The sequence below is a fragment of the Vipera berus genome (assembly GCF_964194415.1).
Source record: "Vipera berus genome assembly, chromosome: 3".
Lineage (NCBI taxonomy): Eukaryota > Metazoa > Chordata > Lepidosauria > Squamata > Viperidae > Vipera > Vipera berus.
In genome coordinates, this window is record NC_138204.1 from 146,379,460 (window position 1) to 146,399,702 (window position 20,243).

A 20,243-nucleotide genomic window follows, 5' to 3' on the forward strand; every position below is an offset into this window, starting at 1 on the left:
TTTTCTGTATTTGAAACCTCTGGCAGGAAGATAAAAGCTGTGAATGGTCTTCCTTGTTTGGAGGCACACTGAGGCATCTAAATTTAAGCAAGTAAAGACGGTGGCACGGAAACGACGAGTGATCATTATTATGACTTCTTATCAAAAGATGCATCACCAAAAATGGGCCAGAGTTTCTTTGCTTCACTGTCACTAGTCAGAGAACATTACTGCTTGCTTCTGCATCTCAGCTTTTCTTGAGACATCATGCTGCTGCTCTAGTAGCTGAACTTTCCTTTTGGTCTTTGCTTATTATCAATACAGAACTGAAATAGATTTCTGCCTGACAACAAATGACGTGAGTCTGGTGGGGGAATTCTGGGAGCTGAAGTCCACAGGTCTTAAAAGTTGCTAAAGCTGGACACCCCTGGTTTAAACCAACATGGTATAACAAGAAGGAATTATACTGGCATTCTGAAAGCAAAATTTTCTTTCAGAACAATCACTGTTCTGGAAGGCATTTTGTGAATACAAAAGAGTGTGCCACATTTGTGGTTTATTTTTTTAAAGCCAAACATGAAATTCATTCATTTTGATTATAATAAAGTAGCATAAAATAGCCAAAAAAATCTATGGTCTAGACTAGTTTGTTCTACTGATTTTTTCCTTGGGTATTTAAAAACCACAAGGATAGGGAATGTTCAAAAATTGCTGTTTGCCAATACACCTACTCACTGAATATTTTGTTCTTCATTTTACATCTTGTGAATATAAATATGAATATTTTGTTCCTGAATGAAAAACATTGAGCTTGAGGTATTACGTACGTACATACATACATACATACATACATACATACATACATACATTTCTGGGACAATTCAATAATGATTTAGACACCTTTCCCTGGGTAAGTACATTATTATGGTTCTCCAGTATTAATTATATTTATACTTTCACAGTATTTAAGGACTACTTAAATCAATCAACAGGACTGACACAAATTGTGTATCATAGCAAGTTTGTGTTTTTTTATAATGTTAACTATGAATATCTCGTGATTTCCTATATTAGAATAAGCAGTTTCTTTTGATATATTCAACACAATAGTACTTCAGTGTTAAAATTAAGTGAACTATTTTTACTTGTGGGTAATACTATTTGTTTCCTTTTTTCACATGAGAAAGAATATTTACCCATAGTTTGGGCTTTATAACCACAATGTATTCTTTTCCTGACTTTTTGTGAACTACTATTTATATTTACAGAGAAGTGGATTTCTTGAAGAAATTTTAACTGCATATTTTAGAGTAAGAGTGGAACTGGATTGCAGCATCCAATCTCTTTATCAGATGGACTGAGGCATTTCAAGTATGTTCTAACTCATCAGGGATATTAATTTAAAAACCCTATGTGTGGAAAGAGAATCTGTAAGCCTTTTTTATATCTCTTTTCAGATAATCATAGTTTATGCCACATCTGCAAAATCATGATTACTTACCATAGGATTGCTAACTTTGAATAGTTAGTTATTGGTTATGCACTGAATAATGAAAAGTACAGCAAATTTAATATTCCTTATGGTGACATTGTATTACATTTTATATTGGATTGATTTTTCACCTTTAGAGTAAGTGTGTATTAAAAATGACTTGTGCCAAAATACTACTGTACAAAGAGTAGTTTGCATCTCTTTTTTAAAAAAAATATTCTCCAAAACACATAGCTATATACTAATAAGTATTCTATTTTTTATGACAAGACAATTAAATGATAAATGGAAATGTTATTGAAAAGTGAAGCTTTGGTGATCAGTGCATCAATATGCGGATTTAAAGCTGCATTTAGCTTATTGAACTAGTAACAGTGTAAGTTTTATAAGTAGAAATAAAAGAAAGCAGTAGATATTAGTGGATTGTATACATATGTGACATAGTAGCTTTCAGGTTTTTAGCATAGTTGTTTCTGTCATTGATTTACATCACGTGCACAAAGCATGTGACTTTTTGTTTGCTGATCCCTGACTCAATGAAGCAATCTTTATTTCTCACAAAATTAATGAAGGTTCTACTTCTAGTCCATAATTTAAAACCCACCACCTCTTTTTCTTTCCTTATCTCTCTAGCTTCCACAGCCATATATTACCAATGAAAAGAGCAGATTTAAGTGGTCTGATATTTATTATTATAGATATAGCCTTATCTTGTTTATGTTTGTTATTGCCTTCCTCCCTACAATTAATTGCCTCTTTGTTTTGCCAGCATATCATCAATCTTCTGGTGTGTTTAACTCTAAGAAACAAAATATTTATTACTGTTGTGTTGTTGGCATCCAGTGTAAGTTCATTGAGTGTATAGGTTGATGTTTTACCTTTATCATCCTTATGTTTCATGTTAATGTTTATTTTTCACTTTCTGTTTTTATTTTCAAAATATATTTTTTTAAGTCTTTATTGCTTTCAGATAATGAAGTGACAGTGTATAGATATCTGTTGTTGCTGCTTGTTTGGACCTCCAAATTTCATTCCAGTATCACCTTTTGCAGTGTGATCATTTTTATAATATATTCATTGTTTTAAGTTAAATAATATTAGAGAAATTATTTTATAAATGTATCTGTGATAGGACAAACTTACTAGTTTCATATTTTTTTCACTTGCACAGTTGGATAACTTCTTTTTCTTTTGTAATAAGATTTCCCATAAAGGGTTCCTATTCTATCTAATGCAGGGGTGTTAGACTCGCAACGTCATGTGATGTGTCGCGACATATCATGACTTTTTGCCATTGCCGGCAATGGGGTGGGCGTGGTTTCGCTATGATGCATCCAGCCCATGGGCCGGCGGCAGTTTGACACCCGTGATCTAATGAGTTTGGATATTTGTCAATTTTTAAGTTAATTAACTCAACATACTACAAATTTGTTCACCGTCTCCAGATATTGGTTAGGCATCGTTTTTTTTTCATTCATGTGAAATACATATGGATTGTGGTTGATAATATTATAGGAAATAAAGGAAGATACTGTTGAAAGCAGTTCAGAAAGCAGGATGTACAAAGCAAGTGGGTAAAACAAGGCAGGAAATAGTTATCTGCATTCCATCAAGTAGATGAGAACATGAGCTCCTTTTGATGCCTGCTTTTAAAAAGTATGGTCTGCAGTAAGTCCCCTCAGCCAGAGAAAGTGCTACATCAATGAGAACTCTGAAAAATTAGAATCCTTTGTAAATGAAAGGCAAATAAGCCTAATAGATTGACTAAAGGAACTAGATCCTATGTGTGCTTCCCTAAGAGGAAGAGTCACTAGAACTTAGTTTGACATTCTGCCAGGAAAGTATATATAGTTTTCATTGTATTCACAGCCCAATTGTTCTGTACCAGCCTGCTACCGGCCCTGCAGAAAAGGCAGGGACAACCCCTTTACAAACGGCAAGAGGCTGGAATTAAGCCTGCCAAATTTATTAACATAAAACAGCAAAACAAGACACCAACCATGAAACAGGAGCTATGAAACAGGAACTAATCAAGCGGTTGCCTTCAGCAAACCAGCCCTCCCACGCATTCCCCTTTTATACAGTTCAGGGCGTGGCTTCTCTCTGCCTCCTTCAGAGGTGCCCCATTGCCTTCCTCTGTTTACTCCTGATTGACTGCCTCCTGCGTCGGGCGTCCTTGAACAGGGCCAGCTGTGGGTCATCTTCATCCACGCTGTCAGGCTCACACAGCTGGGTCTCCGTCGTGACCAGGTGGGAGGGGCCTGGCTGAGGGCTCTCATCAGCAAGATCTTCAACCGCCTCAGCAAGGTCTTCAACACCCCCCTCCTCCTCTGAGTCGTCCGACCCAACTGCCAAACCCACAGGCTGACCCTGAATCACAACACCAATACAATAACTCACTTATTTTCTTTTGACAAAAAAGGTCAGCCCAGTACCAAAACCATTCCATCCCTAGCTTACATAGAGCAAGCAGGGTTAAACATATCTGTTCCATAGAACTGCAGCCTTATCTAAGAATAAGAGCCATAGAACTCAGTGAAACTTAGTAACATACTACAGGTTGAACATCAGTAGAAGTCTAGAAGGAGTTCTTGTTTTAGATAAGAAACAGTGATATGGAGAAAAATAATACCAAAATAGAATGGATAGTGGCAGTGTGCCAACAGAGCAGAAGAGTGCTGAATCAGGAAGGTATTCTTTGGGGATCTTGACTGGCACCCAGTTAGAAAAAAGGCTAAATACAAGAAAATACAAAAAAGGTGTATAGGATGTGATCAAGGAAAAATAAAGTTCACCCTTTTACCATAGTGATAATAAGTCCAAGCCACATGAATTAACGTTCAAACTTCTATCAGCCATAAGCAGATTAGAAGTAACTTTATTTGTGTTCACTGTGGTGATTTGATAAGTGTATGGTATTAACTGCATTTTAAGATCAAAGAATCTTTGAATTTTTCAGCTAACCTATAATTGAGATACTAAAGCACAATATTCAAACTCATTGATCCAAGAAGCTAATACTGATTTTATGTTTTATATGTTCATTTCAATTTCTTTATACCCCAGTGTATAAGAAGCCTTTAACATATGTACAATTCCAGTTACTAGTAATAGAAACTAGTAATTTCTAGAACTATCTGGATCAAAAAGTTTGAGTGGCAAGTGTCTAAATTGTTCTTCATCCCAAGTAAACACTTAGTAGCAGCTGAGTATTGTAGCTAACAGAAAAGAACAGAACGACTCCTGCAATTACTACCTTATTCCTTTGGTCACTAGATTTTTTAAAATCATAATATTCAGCCTGGAAGTGATAGAATTGTAAGTGACTGGGAATAATAACTCATGCAGTTTTGGGTGAGTGATACTGTAGAGGATGTGGAAAGTGTTAACACGTTCATAGTGTTAAATGGAGCAATCCATTATGCTTCCCTAACTCATTCTGTGCAAAGTTCTGGAGGACGAAGCAGGCCCAAGGCCTGTGGGACACTCTGGGGAGGCAGAAAAGCCTGTGGGACTCTGGTGGGAAGGCCTGCAGGGATCTGGTTGTCATGGGAAAGCAGGGTTAAGGGTGGGAAGGGGGGTGGAGGAGGCCTGGGACAGGTGGGGCCAATAGATCTGTATAAACCACATGCTAATTCTTTGGAGAAAAGCCAGAAACCAAATAGAACAAATATTGTTTCCATTTTTTTGCTAACATGAAATTGCTCAATTCTAATTGTTTTTTTAATAAAATATTATTTTCCTAGATGTCTCAGCTGCCTTATTTTAGTTTTTCTGAGGCATGTTTGTCATTAAAACCAAACTAATGCAGTCTTTATTTCTGAAAATTAGTCTGCAAGGAAAAGCATAGAATTTATGGTTAATTTATAATTGTCATCTTCTTGCTTTTTATACAGTTGAATATGACAAGGAATTCCTGCCTTATCAGCATCATCACAAGGAGTTCAAATTTAATTTGTCTCAGATTCCAGAAGGAGAGGCTGTTACTGCTGCTGAATTCCGAATCTACAAGGACTGTGTTTTTGGAGGCTTTAAAAATCAAACCTTTCTGATTAGCATCTATCAAGTATTGCAAGAATATCAGAACAGGTTTGTCCTTTCTGCTAAGAATGTGAAACCAACATAAGCATAAAAGTTCAGATTCTATCATCTCCTACTTCTTGAACCATTTTGTTTTAATTCTGTGGAATTAAAACTGTTTATTTTTTCAAAGATCTTTATTTATGTTCATACTCTTTGAAATTTATACACAGAAAAGATTTATAGTAATAATAATAATAAGTTGGAAAGGACCTTGGAGGTCATCTAGTCCAACTCCCTGCTCAGGCAGGAAACCCTATACCATTTCAGGCAAACCAATTTAAAGTCTTTTCAAAAATAATATGTGGGATCAGTACAAAACTTGTTTTTCACTGCCAAGATTTAGAATCTTAATTTAAAAACTTGTTCTTGTGCCATGCTGTTCTAGCAATTATATTCCAGAAAGTTATAATATAGACACATATATGAACATACAAGAGTTATGGTTCTTTTTTAGAAATTTAATTAGAAATACCTTTATTCTATTTGTTGGTTTCACCCTTTACTTAATTTAAACTGAAAAACTGTAAAAAAAAAGTAGGGCTATCATAACTAAGGAGACATATATTATTTTTGAAATGCAGGTAGACTGGGATCTATGACCATAATGCCCATTATGGTTGTTTGTTGTGATAGTCATTAAGTGAGATTGCTTGGCTTAATGACCCTCACCCCCTGCTCTCCCTGATGAAGTCATTTAAACAACCACAGGGTTATTAAGCAGAGCACATGGTAGGGGAGGCCTAGCGCAGACCTAGGCCCATCTGTCCCAGACCTCCCAGGGCTTCTTCCACCCCCTGAGACACCTTATACTCCACTTCCTGCCCTTGGGGTCCCCATAGTCTTTGAGCCTGCTTTTCCACCACCACCGGGTCCCTATAGTCCTTCACCACCACCACTAGGGCCCCACACCCTTCTGTCTCCCCAGAGGGAGTCTGCAGGCTTTGGGCCTGCTTCCTACTCTGGAGCTTTCCACCATGCTGCAAAAACTGTGTTAGGGAAGCAGAATGGATCGCTCCACTATGGGCTGCACAGCTGTATCACAAAAGCAGCTGCCATTTTGGTGCAGCTGCAAGGAACTTTGGCTGCTCTGAAAAAGGCAGACACCTTAAGACCCAGCTGTGGAACCCAGGCATACTGAGGGACTGAATGGCTTGCCTTCTTTCCCCAGTGTTAGGTTTGGAACTCTGGAGATCTTCAAAGGATAAGTGCTCAGTGGGTGGTGGAGAGGACACTCAAGTCCTGGGAAGACCTGGAGGTGTGGGCAGAAGGAGGCCTAAGACCTGTGGGGACCTGGTAGGGTGGAATGGAGGGGGTTAGTTGAATGTCTATGTGTAACGATGTGTGGGAAATGGTTTGGGAGATGGGAGGAAGAGATGCAGACTAGGTCATTGCAGCTGAAACTGCAGAAGAAATTGGAATATGGCAAATCCCTTGGAGGGCACCCCCCCCCTCCTAGTTTTTGGACTGTAACTGTGAGGGGGAGAAATGTACTTTCAGACTTGCACATTTCTGTTAATGTAACCTTAAAATAAAGATAGAGCAAGGTAGAGTGTGCCTGTCAAGGCTGCCATCAATCTAGCAAGTCCGAAAGTACCACCAAGTCCACTTTTCTGTTACAAACGAAGGGCACAAAATCAGCAGGTACAAATACCTTATCAGTTATAAAGGCAGCTGTAATCACAAACCATAACTAGGCATTAGTATGGCAATTATGATTGTGTCTCTCCCAAGGGTAGCATGTAAGAAAAAGGGAATGAAAAGGGAAAAACAAAGTGAAGGAAAAAAAATAAGATGAGGACAAACAAATGGAAGGTATCTTGGGAGGTTATGAGGAGGAGAGTTGCCTCTATGAGGAAAGATGTTTCGGTTTAGAATGAGTCAGTTGACTGGGTAGCCATTCAGTTTATTGTGTATACAGTCTTGTTTATGCAGAGCCTTGTGTTCCATTAAGGAACATGGAAAAGAAAACAAACAGAAATGGGAGCAGCCTTTGAAACTCAGAATTTTGCTATAGAAGACAGCAAACACATCTCTGTTCAGATAGCTTGTATTTTTCCTACATTCAAAATATTATACACTGCTTTGGTTGCTCACACTTATATTGTACGCAAGCCCAGCAGTTATTGCCATGTGTCCACTGAACAGAAATTACATCATGAATAATTATTGGCACTGAAGTATCTTCTAGGTAGAATGGACTCCACTCCAAATCCCACCCAGGTTTGTTATAATAATGTAAGAGAGAGTGTACTGTGAGGAACTTTTAGCACCAATAATACTTCTGTATTATTGCTATTGTAAATATTAGATCTATCCTGACTGTAGAAGTAGTCCTCAACTTATGACCACAATTAGAACCAGAATTTCTTATGGCAGTTGTTAAGTGAATCCCCATAGTCATTAAGTGAATCGTGATGGTTAAGCAAATCTAGCTTCCCCAATGGGTTCAGTTTTAAGTCTAGAATATGGTGATGCAGTTTGCTGGTAAGATTCACTACTTAGAAAATATGTAATTTCCTCAAAAGAATTGAAAGAGAGATGCATTTATTTAGTTTTTTTCATTGTATGTTGCACCAGTGTTAAACGTGTTAAAAGACATTTGCAAACTGTTCTTTCATGGTTTGCATCTATATGCAAAACTCAAAAAGTTATACTATCCACCAATTTTATTACTAATATTAATCTTGAGCATTTCAGTTAACTCATAGGAAACAGCAGCTGCAAAGGGAAGCCACGCAATCTCCGAAAAAGACACAGTTGCTTTTACAAGTTACAGACAGATACTGTTTGTGTTCCTTTGCTTCAAAGAACGTTTTTGCTTTCATATCTGAATCACTGTACAGTTCAAGAAGGCAGTTTCTTGTGATCCTAACTCAGAAATAGCTCAGAAGTGGAAGATGGAAGTTAATGTTCTACTTCTGAAACTGTATTATTTGAGGATAGTTTCATTTCACTTAATCACCTAGCTTGAAATGAAAGGTTACTCATAAAATGGCATTGGATTGAGGTGAAAATATCAGTGACGTACAAAGCAAAATATCTACAGAATTAATCAACTCATCAAATTTAACCACATAAGGAAAGACATATACATATATAAATGTCACAGCTTCAGGTTGTTGTTTTTTTTTAAAGAAGCCTGAGGTTACCAATATGCAGAGTCTAGACTGTTATGTCAATGTGTCATTGAAGAATAGTAAACATCCAAAAAAAGTTGAGCGTGAGGAAAGTTTTATTGAGTAAGGATAATTAATAGCTCCATAAATTGCTGTTGATGTGTAATGGTCCTGTTAAGCACCTGGGTAACAGTGACCTTTGAAGACAGGCCAAAACCTGCAGTTCTTAAAAGGTAATTAAAATAAGAAGGCCTCTGTTTGAAACTCAACAGATTGGGGGGAAAAAAGGTCTGTTTATTCAACGCAAATTTAAAGAAATATATCTGACTAGTTGGAAAAAAACAACTAAAGAGTTGGATAGTAACTGTAAGAAAAAAGGTTTTTTGAGAGTATACCTAAAGCTTTTTTATTACTTGATGTGATGTATATCTATGAGAAGGAGGAAAATTATTTTTGTCTCACAATGTACTTCTTAAACCAGCAAAACCAACTCTTTTACTAATTACATAAAATGTTATTACCCAGTCAGTGCTAGAAAAATAAAAAAAAGCTTCAGGATTCTTTCCAACGGCCCTAAATAGAATTTTAGAAAAAGAAATTTCAGATTGTGTTGGAAATACTGTAATCAGTTGCAAAGTACTGTCTCATGAATGCTGTAAATATAAAGTCAGGATATATTGGTTAAAAATAGTAAGTAGGGTTGATATTTATAAAAAAGCAAATGAACACTCTTCTTTCAAACCTAGAGCTAATTTTTCCTTTCTTGAGAGCCTTGTGGTCTAGAAATGTGGGATGGAAATTCCAGAAATAAATGATTTCTATGTTAGCAGCACATCTATCTTGCTTAGGTAGACTGGGCGCTGTTTTTTCTAGATCATCTGTTTGCTGACCTTATTTACTCTTACAGAGGTTTGCTGCAGTAAAAATTGTGTTTATAGACATGCACACGCACACACACACACACACACACACACACACAAAAACCATCTTGTAGGGCAAAAAAAAAAAGAGAAGTAAACTATAGAACCCCTTAACTTCCTGGTTAGCTGAAGACTGTATTTGAAGATGTTTTAAGAGTGGATACTACAGTAGTTCTAATGGCAGGACTGAAGAAAACCAATCAAATCCCAATAAATCTGGAAACATAGTGGTGACTTTCATTCTAATCCACCTCACATAGAGTGAGAATTAAATATGGGGAAATGAAGCCAAATTTTTGCTCATACAAGAAAGAATATAAATGTAATATGTTTCTGGAAAATTTTCTCTGTGTAAGTGGATGTTATTTGCAGTCACAATCAATACAATGATACAATGAAAACAAAAGTAATAGGCTATGCACTCATGGAAAATGTTTTGTGAAAAAGTGTTTTGAATCTTATATGAGCATAGAACTTCTCTACCATTAAACAATGTCCTTTTCAGGGGTCAATGTGAGTCCCTCCCAAAAAAGCTAATTGCTTAAAAACAGCCAGATTTTTTTCTGGTTCACATGGGATCCTAAAAGGTGATGCTACTTTAATGAATAGCAGAAAGTGGCTTTAGTCCAAACCATTTATAAAGTTGCTGTTTTCTATTAAAAAGCATAGATGCCCCCAGGAAGGCTGCAGGGTATAGGGGAAAGATGATGTGCATCATGACCTCATCAGGCAAATAATTCACTATATTGTGATATCATTGATTTGTGTCATTTGCACAATGACATTAGGATGCATTATCATTTTGACTTTTCTAACAGACTCAGCTGCTAATAAAACAGTGAGTGCCCATTTGATGTAGTGGGTCAGATGCTGGACTAAAAACTGGGAAGACATGAGTTCTTGTCTTCCTTTATAACATGGAAGCTAGCTGAGGAATTTCAGGCCAGTTACTTTCTTAACCCAGCCCATTTAATAGGGAGAATAGGAGAAGTGAGCATTATTAATGCTGCCTTATGTTGTGTAAAATAAAAGAGGGGGCATATAAATCAATACATAAATAAATACAGTTGTCAGTTTTCAGCTTGTAGTCACAGAAAATATAGCAGTAAATCATGTGTTTTTTTTTCTTGTTCTCATGCATATATACTATTGAAGTTTTACCAGGAGTTTACCAAATTTAGAGACTTTATTGGTGAAACATGCTTTGGATACATACCACTGAAATGCTAGTGTGAAGCTTAAGACAGGCTTGATCCTCTCTCAACTTGATCCTCTCTCAACTATTTTCATTATCAAACTAGGTAATATCACCAATGCAGATGATATTACAGATCAATCCTGAACTGCAAATATTCTACCATTTAAACTTTCTCATTGTGCTAATGGCTAAATCTACATACTGCCTTTGCTGGGGGAAACTGTACAGCCCTATTTTCCATATTTTTTAAAAAATAAACCTAAGTGCAACACCCAGATTGGAATGTAAATTTGGGACAATCCCAGTCAAATAGGAATGCCTGGTAACCCTGTTTCTTTTTCTCTATTCCTCTCTCTTATCCCATATACATTTTTCTGACCATTTTGTACTATATTATTTTTTCTTTTTGCAATCAAACTTCATATAAAAATGTATTTGCAAGGACATTTGATATGTACCTTTTTATTGTAAAATGAACACATTAGTTGATTAAAGAGCAGCACACTAGCCTAGGAGATGTGGAGTGGCCTAGAGGTGAAGATGCTCGCCTCCCACTCAAAAGGTTGAGTTTTCAAACTTAGGCAGTGACAGATGTTTCTCTATCGGTGCAAAGAGAAAAAAATATCTGCTGCAAACTCCACATAGGCATCAGGAAGGGTATCCAGCCAGTAAACGCTCAGCTCCACTCAGTCGACCTGATTACATCCCGTTAAAAAGGATTACAGGGTTGTAAAAAAGAAAAAAAAGATTTAAAAAATACCTGAAAAAAAGTATATGGCCAGTTTAAAGACATGAAAATTAATGGCTCATTTTGGTATTAGTTCAAAATTGATAAATTGAGGAAATCTGCATTAAAACGAACAGAGTACATAGGTTTTTTTTAGTATGGTAGATACATTATTTACACATTAGTAATTTAAATCCTATTAAAGTATTAATAATCCCTCTAGATTTTCATTGCTGTAATTTATAATAGGACAAGTCTTTTCTCATATAAAGCAGTGTTTCTCATCCTTGGCTTGCTGGGGAATTCTGGGAAGTAGTCCACATATCTTAAAATTGATAAGGTTTTGATATAAAATAATTAGGAAAAGTTAAGTGAGGTCAGAATTAGGAATGGAATCATGCAGCATGCTGCCACCTTGAAGCACCTCCTTAGGATAAAGTCTGGAGAACACTGTAAAGAGTCCCAAAGGTGCTTTTTCACAAGGCAACTAGACTCTTGTTTTTCTTTGAAGACGTTTTGCTTCTCATCCAAGAAGCTTCTTCTAAAGAGTGTCTGGTTAGGGAATTTGGGGAGTTGACGTCCACACATCTAGAAGTTGCCAAGACTGAGAAGCCATTACATTACATGTAATGAGCTGGTAATAGAATTTTAGACTGTATCTCTCCAGAATAAGGATATGGGTTTCAGACATTTGAATATTTCCCATAAAATATGGGAAGAATATTTCTCACACTTAGTGTACTTAGTATATCTGAATGTGAAGAAACACTCTATTAATTTGTTGAGTTGTGCAATTTTTTGAAGATGCTTCACAATATGCAAGATAACATATGAAACATTTCTTTTCGAATCATGAAAGTAGCCACGTTGTTCCTGCTCTGTGCACTTGCTTCATACATTATTCCCACTTCCTTAATTTGTAAAAGCATACATCTAATTATATATCCTTTAACCTGGTTTGTTATAATAACAACACACAAGATTAGAGATAATATAACATAATAATATAATCAATGCTGGGAAATTAGAAGAATTATAATCCTAAACATTACGCAGATACCATTTGGGAAAGGCCATTAGAATAAAGATAATTTTGTGCTACCATATCTGAGTTGTAAATTCTAGTTGACCACTAGGTGTCAGAAAACAGTTTGAACTTATATCTATATAGTATTAGTCTTCTGAATCTTTTCAGTCTAGATATGATCATGGTTCAATCCTTATAAAAGTAGGATTAAAGAGCTGGATAAAATAACAGTGATACACAATGGAATTATTATTTTTTCCATTGCTTTAATGATTTCAGTATTTAATGCAGTCCTTTTTGTACGCCTACCCTAAACTTTGTTTTCTACATTCAGAGATTCAAACTTGTTTATGCTGGACACCCGAATAGTATGGGCCTCAGAAGAAGGATGGCTAGAATTTGACATCACTGCTACTAGCAACATGTGGGTGATAAACCCTCAGCATAATTTGGGACTCCAGATGAGTGTGGTGACTAGAGATGGTAGGTATTAGACCAACGTATTCTAAACATCTGACCTTGTCATTAAGTGAAAGCTATGTTTATAACATTAAGCTATATATCTGGCTCACGCAATCACACAGCTGTGATATGATATGATATAGCTTTGGCTCTGAATCCAATAACACAGATTGAAAGCTTCTTGATTATTTTATCCTATGTTTGTAGTTATGAAATACTGAGAATTCCTGGCTTGTGAATATTGTTGGCAGTTGTTGAAAAAGTCTCTGAAAGTACTTTTTTTCTAGGAATGACTACTACATGTAGAGTAACTGAACCATTGCCTAGGAGGCAGATAGAAATTTAAATGTGTTTTCTTGACTGGATCAGAAATCACATTGCTTTTCTTTGTAGACCGGAAGTGGTGATACAGTGTAAAATATTCCATTTATCAGGCTGTACATCTGATAAATCTATGGTACTTAACTTGTGTAATACTGGTGGGGGTCTCATGCTACATTTCATTTTGCAATAGGCCATGTATCTTTAATAATCAAACAGGTTGGTAGAATGCCTTTCAGCTTCAGTTGATGGGGAAGCGTACCATTTTTAGCTGCTTAGCCAGATTGATTTTGTTCTTAGTTCTGCTATGTCAATCCAGCTATTCATGTTTGTGAACTATGGTTTATTGATTAACACCTTTGCAAGTCCAACAGATCCAGGCTGATATGATGCAGTTACTAGGTGATTTAATTGCTTTCCATTTGTTGTTAACAAGCCTTTTAAAAAATAATAATGCAGGAAACATTATGCAAGACAAAAGAATTGTGCGAAATAAATTTGATTCAACCGCCATTGTCAGGTTATAATTTTTAAATAGTGATAACAGCTATTGAATAGAAAGAACGAGCAGGGGGAAATTAAGGAGGGTCAATAAGATGTTGCATGTATGAAACCGTCTGCTTGGCTCAAAAGAGCTATTCAGAAACACTGTGCTCTTTATATGACATACTGCCTTCTTTGGTTTAATTTATAGGTCTCAGTATAAACCCTAGAGAAGCAGGACTAATAGGTCGAGATGGCCCTTACGATAAACAGCCTTTCATGGTGGCTTTTTTTAAAGTGAGTGAAGTTCATGTTCGGACTGTTAGGTCAGCACCCAGCAGACGCAGGGACCAGAGCAGAAACCGCTCCACACAACCACAAGATGTTTCCAGGACATCCAGTATCACAGGTAACCTCTTACATACCTGCTGGGCTATGTTTATTCATTACACATCAGTTTTTGAGCATTTTATGATTTTTTTTAAAAAAATTCATATCTATGTTTTCCTTTTCTTTCTCTTCTGCAGTTATTTATGTTCAATAAAAAATAGCCCAAATATTTTAATTGGCCCTTCAACTTTATACACATGAAATCATCATTAGTATCTTTTTGGAATATTTATTTTTAAGTACAAGTTGCTCAACTGGTTGATTCACAACCAGTTTTGAAGCCTACCAGTCTCAGATTGCTTTTGGTGTAAAAGTTGAACATTTAATATATGTTCCAACCCAGTTATGACAGAACTTTAACTTGGCTTAATGTCTTGTGATCATACTATTATTTTAGTTAAGTAGAAAAGTTACTAGTAGAAAAGTGGGAATTGCGACTCTCAATGCTGTAATATAAATTTCAAAATTGTAAGTTTTAGGTAGCAATATGTTCTGTAAAATTTGATTAATTTCAAATGCAAAACTATTTATAGGCTTAAAAAGAGAGCTTCTTTTTCATTCAAAGCCTGATTTATTATTTCAGATCATAGTCTTAAAATTAATGTAATCAACAAAAAATACTGGAATTGTTGTAATGAAAGGAAATTGTGTTACTTCATACAAAATATACAATGCTTTTTAGCAAGTTTTATTTTACTATAGTTTGAAAAAATAATGGACTTCAGATAATATAGTTGAAACACACATTCATTTGAATCTACTACTTGAATGACTACTAGGTAGATCAGGCATCTTCAAACTTGGCTCTTTTATGACTTGTGGACTTCAACTCCTAGAATTCCTCAGCCAGCCATGCTGGCTGAGGAATTCTGGGAGTTGAAGTCCACAAGTCATAAAAGGGCCAAGTTTGAAGACCCCTGAGGTAGACAAACTGGTCAATATACATAAGCCTGAATGTGTATAATAATCAGCCCAGATCAATCCATTGTAGGATGAAAGCTTCTTCATTGAAAGTTATAGACTAATCTGCACACCAATCCAGTGTGGTTTGGTATATAGATGTTTTTAATTTCCCACTCAAGGACTAGAGTGAGTAACTAAGCCAGTCACCCAAACTTCCATGCTTAAGTGAGAACTTGGGTCTTTCTGTTTCTTGTCTTACTGTAGCACCTTCACTATTACACTATACTGGCTTTTTAAAAAACCAAAAACTAGATAATTGTGTGAGCTTTGTAGATTGGAGATTAAATCTTACTTAGAAACTGGGTTATTTTTTTCCAGAGTTATTGTTTGTTACATATCTTCAAGTCAGTCCTGCCATTGATTTTATCTACAAATGCTCACATCTCAGCTTGTCTCAGACATTTTCTGTCTTTCATTTATTCTCAATCTTGCCAAGCATGCTCATTTTCCCCCCTACTTTATCATCTGCTTGAATCACTTTGTAAAGAATTTGAGTGTCTGATTCCTGATCATTACCTCAAAGGAGCAGTCAATCTTCATTAATTTCATTTTTGGAGCTTATGGTAATCTTAATTGTCTCAAAATCCTTAATTTAGAGAAGCCCATTTTCTTTCTCTTGGTCTTATTGAAAGATCATTTTTCATATTCATATCTTGCTACCGAGTGGGGGGAGGAATTACTATGGCTGTGTTGTGATTTTTGTTGTTGTATATCCTTTTTCTTTGTGAGCTTATGTAAATTTGTCATACTTTTGTCTCTAGTATTAATCCTTTGCTTGTCCAGCATTCGCTCCATTATTCATTCTTGAGCCCAACAAAATTAAATACCATCTTCATGTTTTCCTGGTCAACTCAGAATTCACAAAGCGTGATGGCATTATCTGTGTCATCCTTATATTTCACCTAATCCCAGATTTTTCATTTTTTACTTTCATAATGAGGTCATCTAAGTTTCTTAACATTCATTTAAAGAATTAATGTCAGCTATATGTCTCAAATTATCAGTGTTTCAGTCTCCAGTTTTGATTTCAGCTGTCACCTTAAAATTCTTAAACATATATTCTTAAAATATCTTTAAAAAGGTACGGAGACAATATAACTTTGTCTTACTACTTTCCCTATTCAGGACCATTTGTTGCTCTACATTCATGTCTTACAGTAGCTTTTTGTTCATTTAAAAATTCCTCATAACAATAATCAAGCTTTCTGGCAAATTTGTTAGCTTTAATGCATTCCACATTCTGTTCTGATCCACACACAAAGGCTTGCTGTAGTCAGTAAAATAATAAACTCTCTTCCTTAAATTATCTTGCTTTCTCCATAAACCACTTGCCTGTGCTAACGGAAATACTTTCTGGGATAAAACAAACAGGGGAAATATTTGGACAGCAGAATACCAACAATTGTAATTCAACTCCAAGCAGAAATACTCCTAAACACCTCAATTTCCTAGTGATAGAGAAATCAGAGACTGATTTAAGAAGGGAGTGTATTTTACAAAAGCTCATACCTTTTAATAAAATTTCTTACTTTGAAAAGGTACTAGGCCCCTGATTTTTGATTACCATAGAATACAGGTAGTCCTCAACTTACGACCACTATTGAGCCCAAAATTTGTTGCTAAGTGAGACATTTGTTAATTGAATTTTGCCTCATTTTGTGATCTTTCTTGCCACAGTTGTTAAGTGAATCACTCCAGTTGTTAAGTTGGTAACACAACTGTTCAGTGAATCTGGTTTCCCCACTGACTTTGCTTGTAAGGTTGCAAAAGGTATTCACATGACCCCAGGACACTGCAACTGTCATAAATGAGACAGTTGTCAAGCATCTGAACTATGATCATGTGACTGGGGCTGCTGCAACAGTCATTAAGTGTGAAAAATGGTTGCAAGTCACTTTTTCCAGAACTGTTGTATGTTGAGGACTACCTGTACACAGTTTTCATTCTACAATGTCTACTTTGGGGAGGCAGATTTCTGATAGATTATAACAGCTTCTCCCTTTTAACCTGTGCTGGTGCTATGTCAATTATTTAGGGGGATAGATCTGAGTGAAATCTGATATCACCAGGTCACCCTACCAGAACTCAGTGATAAAAAGCAAATCAGCCCTTTCAGCCAGGTAGAATAGTAGAACAGCAAAGCATTGAAGACTTGCTGATGGGAATACAGGATAGGGCAAAAAAACCCAAAAGGGATTACCCATAACACATCACTGTTGCTCTGATGACCAGTTATCTCTCTGGCTTTTCCAAAGCATTGTTAATAAGAACAACTTTACACATATTAAATAGGACTAAACAACCTTAGGTTACAAAAAATAACCCAAACCTATGCTAGCCTAGTATTTCTTCAAATAATTTTAATCTCCTGCCTGGTAGAATTAAAAAAATGATTTTGGATTTCCAAAATCCAAAACAGGCCCTGTAAGGTTCTGAAGTTATGCTTTCATCATTGCAATCAACAACCTGCAAAAATTTAACAACAGGTGTGGATAATCTGTGATCCATGCACCCTCTCTACTATGCTGCTTAATTTTGCACTTTAGCAAAATTCAGCACTATACTACATCCTGAAGAAACTGGTCAATGCTGAGGCTGTGGTTTTTAAAACTGCTTTCACAGAATTAAAAACAATGTTTATTTTTTATTCTTAAAAATTTCTGCAAGAAAATAACGTGTGTAGCCCCAATTATGTAGTAGCTGTTATGGTTTTTGTCTTCCATGTGCTATGTGCACCTTAGCCTATTAAAAACTGCCAACCTTTGCTTTAGAACTTACATCAATTTACAATTTCCAACAGTTTTTTTTTTATAAATACCTCCTAACAGATTATAACAGCAGCGACCTAAAAACAGCTTGCAGAAAGCATGAACTTTATGTTAGCTTCCAAGACTTGGGATGGCAGGTATGTGGTGTTTCTGTCTTAAATGTGGCCTTAAAACAGTATCTGGGGTATTGATGCTAGTTTTCTTTTTAGCAGATTTGATGTGTTCTTGTTCTACCAAAGTACATACAGGGAGAAAGGAAACTTCCTTGAATATCCTGTTCAGTGATATATTTGTCATAATCTTAACTTGGATCAAAGAGCAAATTTTAGTTACAGGCTACAATAAAATGCTTTTTCAGTTGTTTTCTAGAACATATTACTATTTTGTTAACTTTATAATATTTTAAGTCCTCTCCATTCCTGATGGATTTTTGGGGGGGGGCAGGGTCAGCAAAACTGTCATTTGGTTTGTCAGTTTTTAAATTTTAAAAATTCCTATTATAAGTTGTCCATTTGCTTGTAAAGCCCTCTGAATGTAGGTTCCAAGTGTCTAAAGTTTTGCATAGATCTTACTAAAATGGCTTCCTTCCTTTTGGAATTAAAATCTGTCTTTCTGTAATTGAATGTTGCCTTGCTGGTGCATGCAATAGTGTGTAGTAAAATGGTTCTAGGCAAGGAATCTTTTGTTTCTAGCTGTAGAAGCTTCCATTTAAAAATGTAGCTTATATTTATGTGGAGGGTGCGTGCGCATGTATTATACTGTTATACATATATTATACTGTTATGGAAACAAATGCACTTTCCATAGACACCAATTGTGCAAGAAATGTCAGGATCCCTTTTGTAGTCTCCAAACCAGACATACATCGTGCGACGTATCGGAGCTTTTTCTCCATTGCTGGTATTGGGGTGGGCGCGGTTTCCTGGTGACATGTCTGGCCCCCAGGCCAGCAGTTTGACAGCCCTGCTCTAAACACTCACAGTAGGTAGAACCAAATTGTGAGTTTTTGTTTGCATACACTGGGCATGCAAGTGTAAAATGAGGACCAAACACTTGATGTTGAAATAATTGTTTGTAACTTAACTCTACGCAAAAACTCTTTTGATCATTCTTTTAATCTTTTAAAAATCCTGACGCGCCCTTCCAGAACATTCTCTACTCTTGCCTACTTTAGGAGTGGATCTTTTGACATGGCATACAAAGCTGAGATGATGGAATCTGTGGTTCTGTGTTTTAGATATTCACCATGTCTATAACTTAGTGACCATTTTTTACACTCATGACCTTTGCAGGTGTATAAAGCAAAGGAAAGCTAAGTAAGATCATAAGCACAGTTGCAATTTCACTTAGTGATCATTTTGCTTAACAACCAAGTTGCTGGTTCCAGTTGTGGTTGCTAAATGGGGATTACCTGTATATGAGTATGTACTTCATAGGATTGGCAGAGAAGATTCAGCATTACTTTAATAATGCATGAAAGCCAGTATTAGAAGCAACAGTAAAGATTTTTCCTGAAATCAGTGTTTCTCTTTGAATTTGCAGGATGTTATACAGAATGGTTTACTATCTCTTACATTGGTCTTTTATATTACATAAAGACAGCCTTATACTACAGAAATTATTGTTATATTGTCTAAAATTCAAGACATAGTAAACAATTTTATAACATCCTGCAAATTCATAGAGAAATACTGTTTTCTGTCTCCTTGTTGTATGTATATTTAATCTGAGTTGTTCTAACCCATATAATATACTTGTTAAGGATTGGATAATTGCACCAAAGGGCTATGCAGCAAACTACTGTGACGGAGAATGCTCTTTCCCTCTCAATGCTCATATGAATGCCACAAATCATGCCATTGTGCAAACTTTGGTAAGTATATGTGTTATTGCATGACTCATAATTGTAATTATTATGAAGAATTTAAACTTGTGTCTTTCTTCCTGAAGTTGTTACATAGCTGATTTCTCCAGCATATCTGTTGGCTAACTTAAACTTCCATAGAAATAGGAAGATAATCTTGACATTAATAAATTAATGTTAGAAGTGGGAGGATTATAGAAAGCAGAGGAAGACCTAACACGGGCAAGTTCTGATTTCATTAACTTTGTATGAAAATATACAACTGCATCTAACTTTAAGTAGCTAAAAATAATAGAATAGGCTCCCATGCAAAATTGAATAAGAGCATAGGGTAGCTATGAAGACATGGAGGTACTCTTATAAACATGACGCAATCTCAGATGGCTCAGAGATAAAAGTTTAGTTTAGGAAGGACTGAGTTGAAATTACAGGTAATACTATCAATTTTTT

General features: G+C 35.9%; 1 protein-coding gene across 1 annotated transcript in view; it reads left to right on the forward strand.

Moving 5' to 3' along the window:
* The window catches only part of BMP6 (bone morphogenetic protein 6), an 87,411-nt gene that overhangs the window by 64,300 nt on the left and 2,868 nt on the right, over positions 1-20,243 (forward strand). The window contains exons 2-6 of the mRNA XM_081325945.1: positions 5,368-5,560; positions 12,877-13,025; positions 14,020-14,217; positions 17,990-18,066; positions 19,692-19,802. Of these exons, the coding sequence (XP_081182071.1) occupies positions 5,368-5,560; positions 12,877-13,025; positions 14,020-14,217; positions 17,990-18,066; positions 19,692-19,802 (728 nt within the window). The remainder of the gene's footprint in view (positions 1-5,367; positions 5,561-12,876; positions 13,026-14,019; positions 14,218-17,989; positions 18,067-19,691; positions 19,803-20,243) is intronic.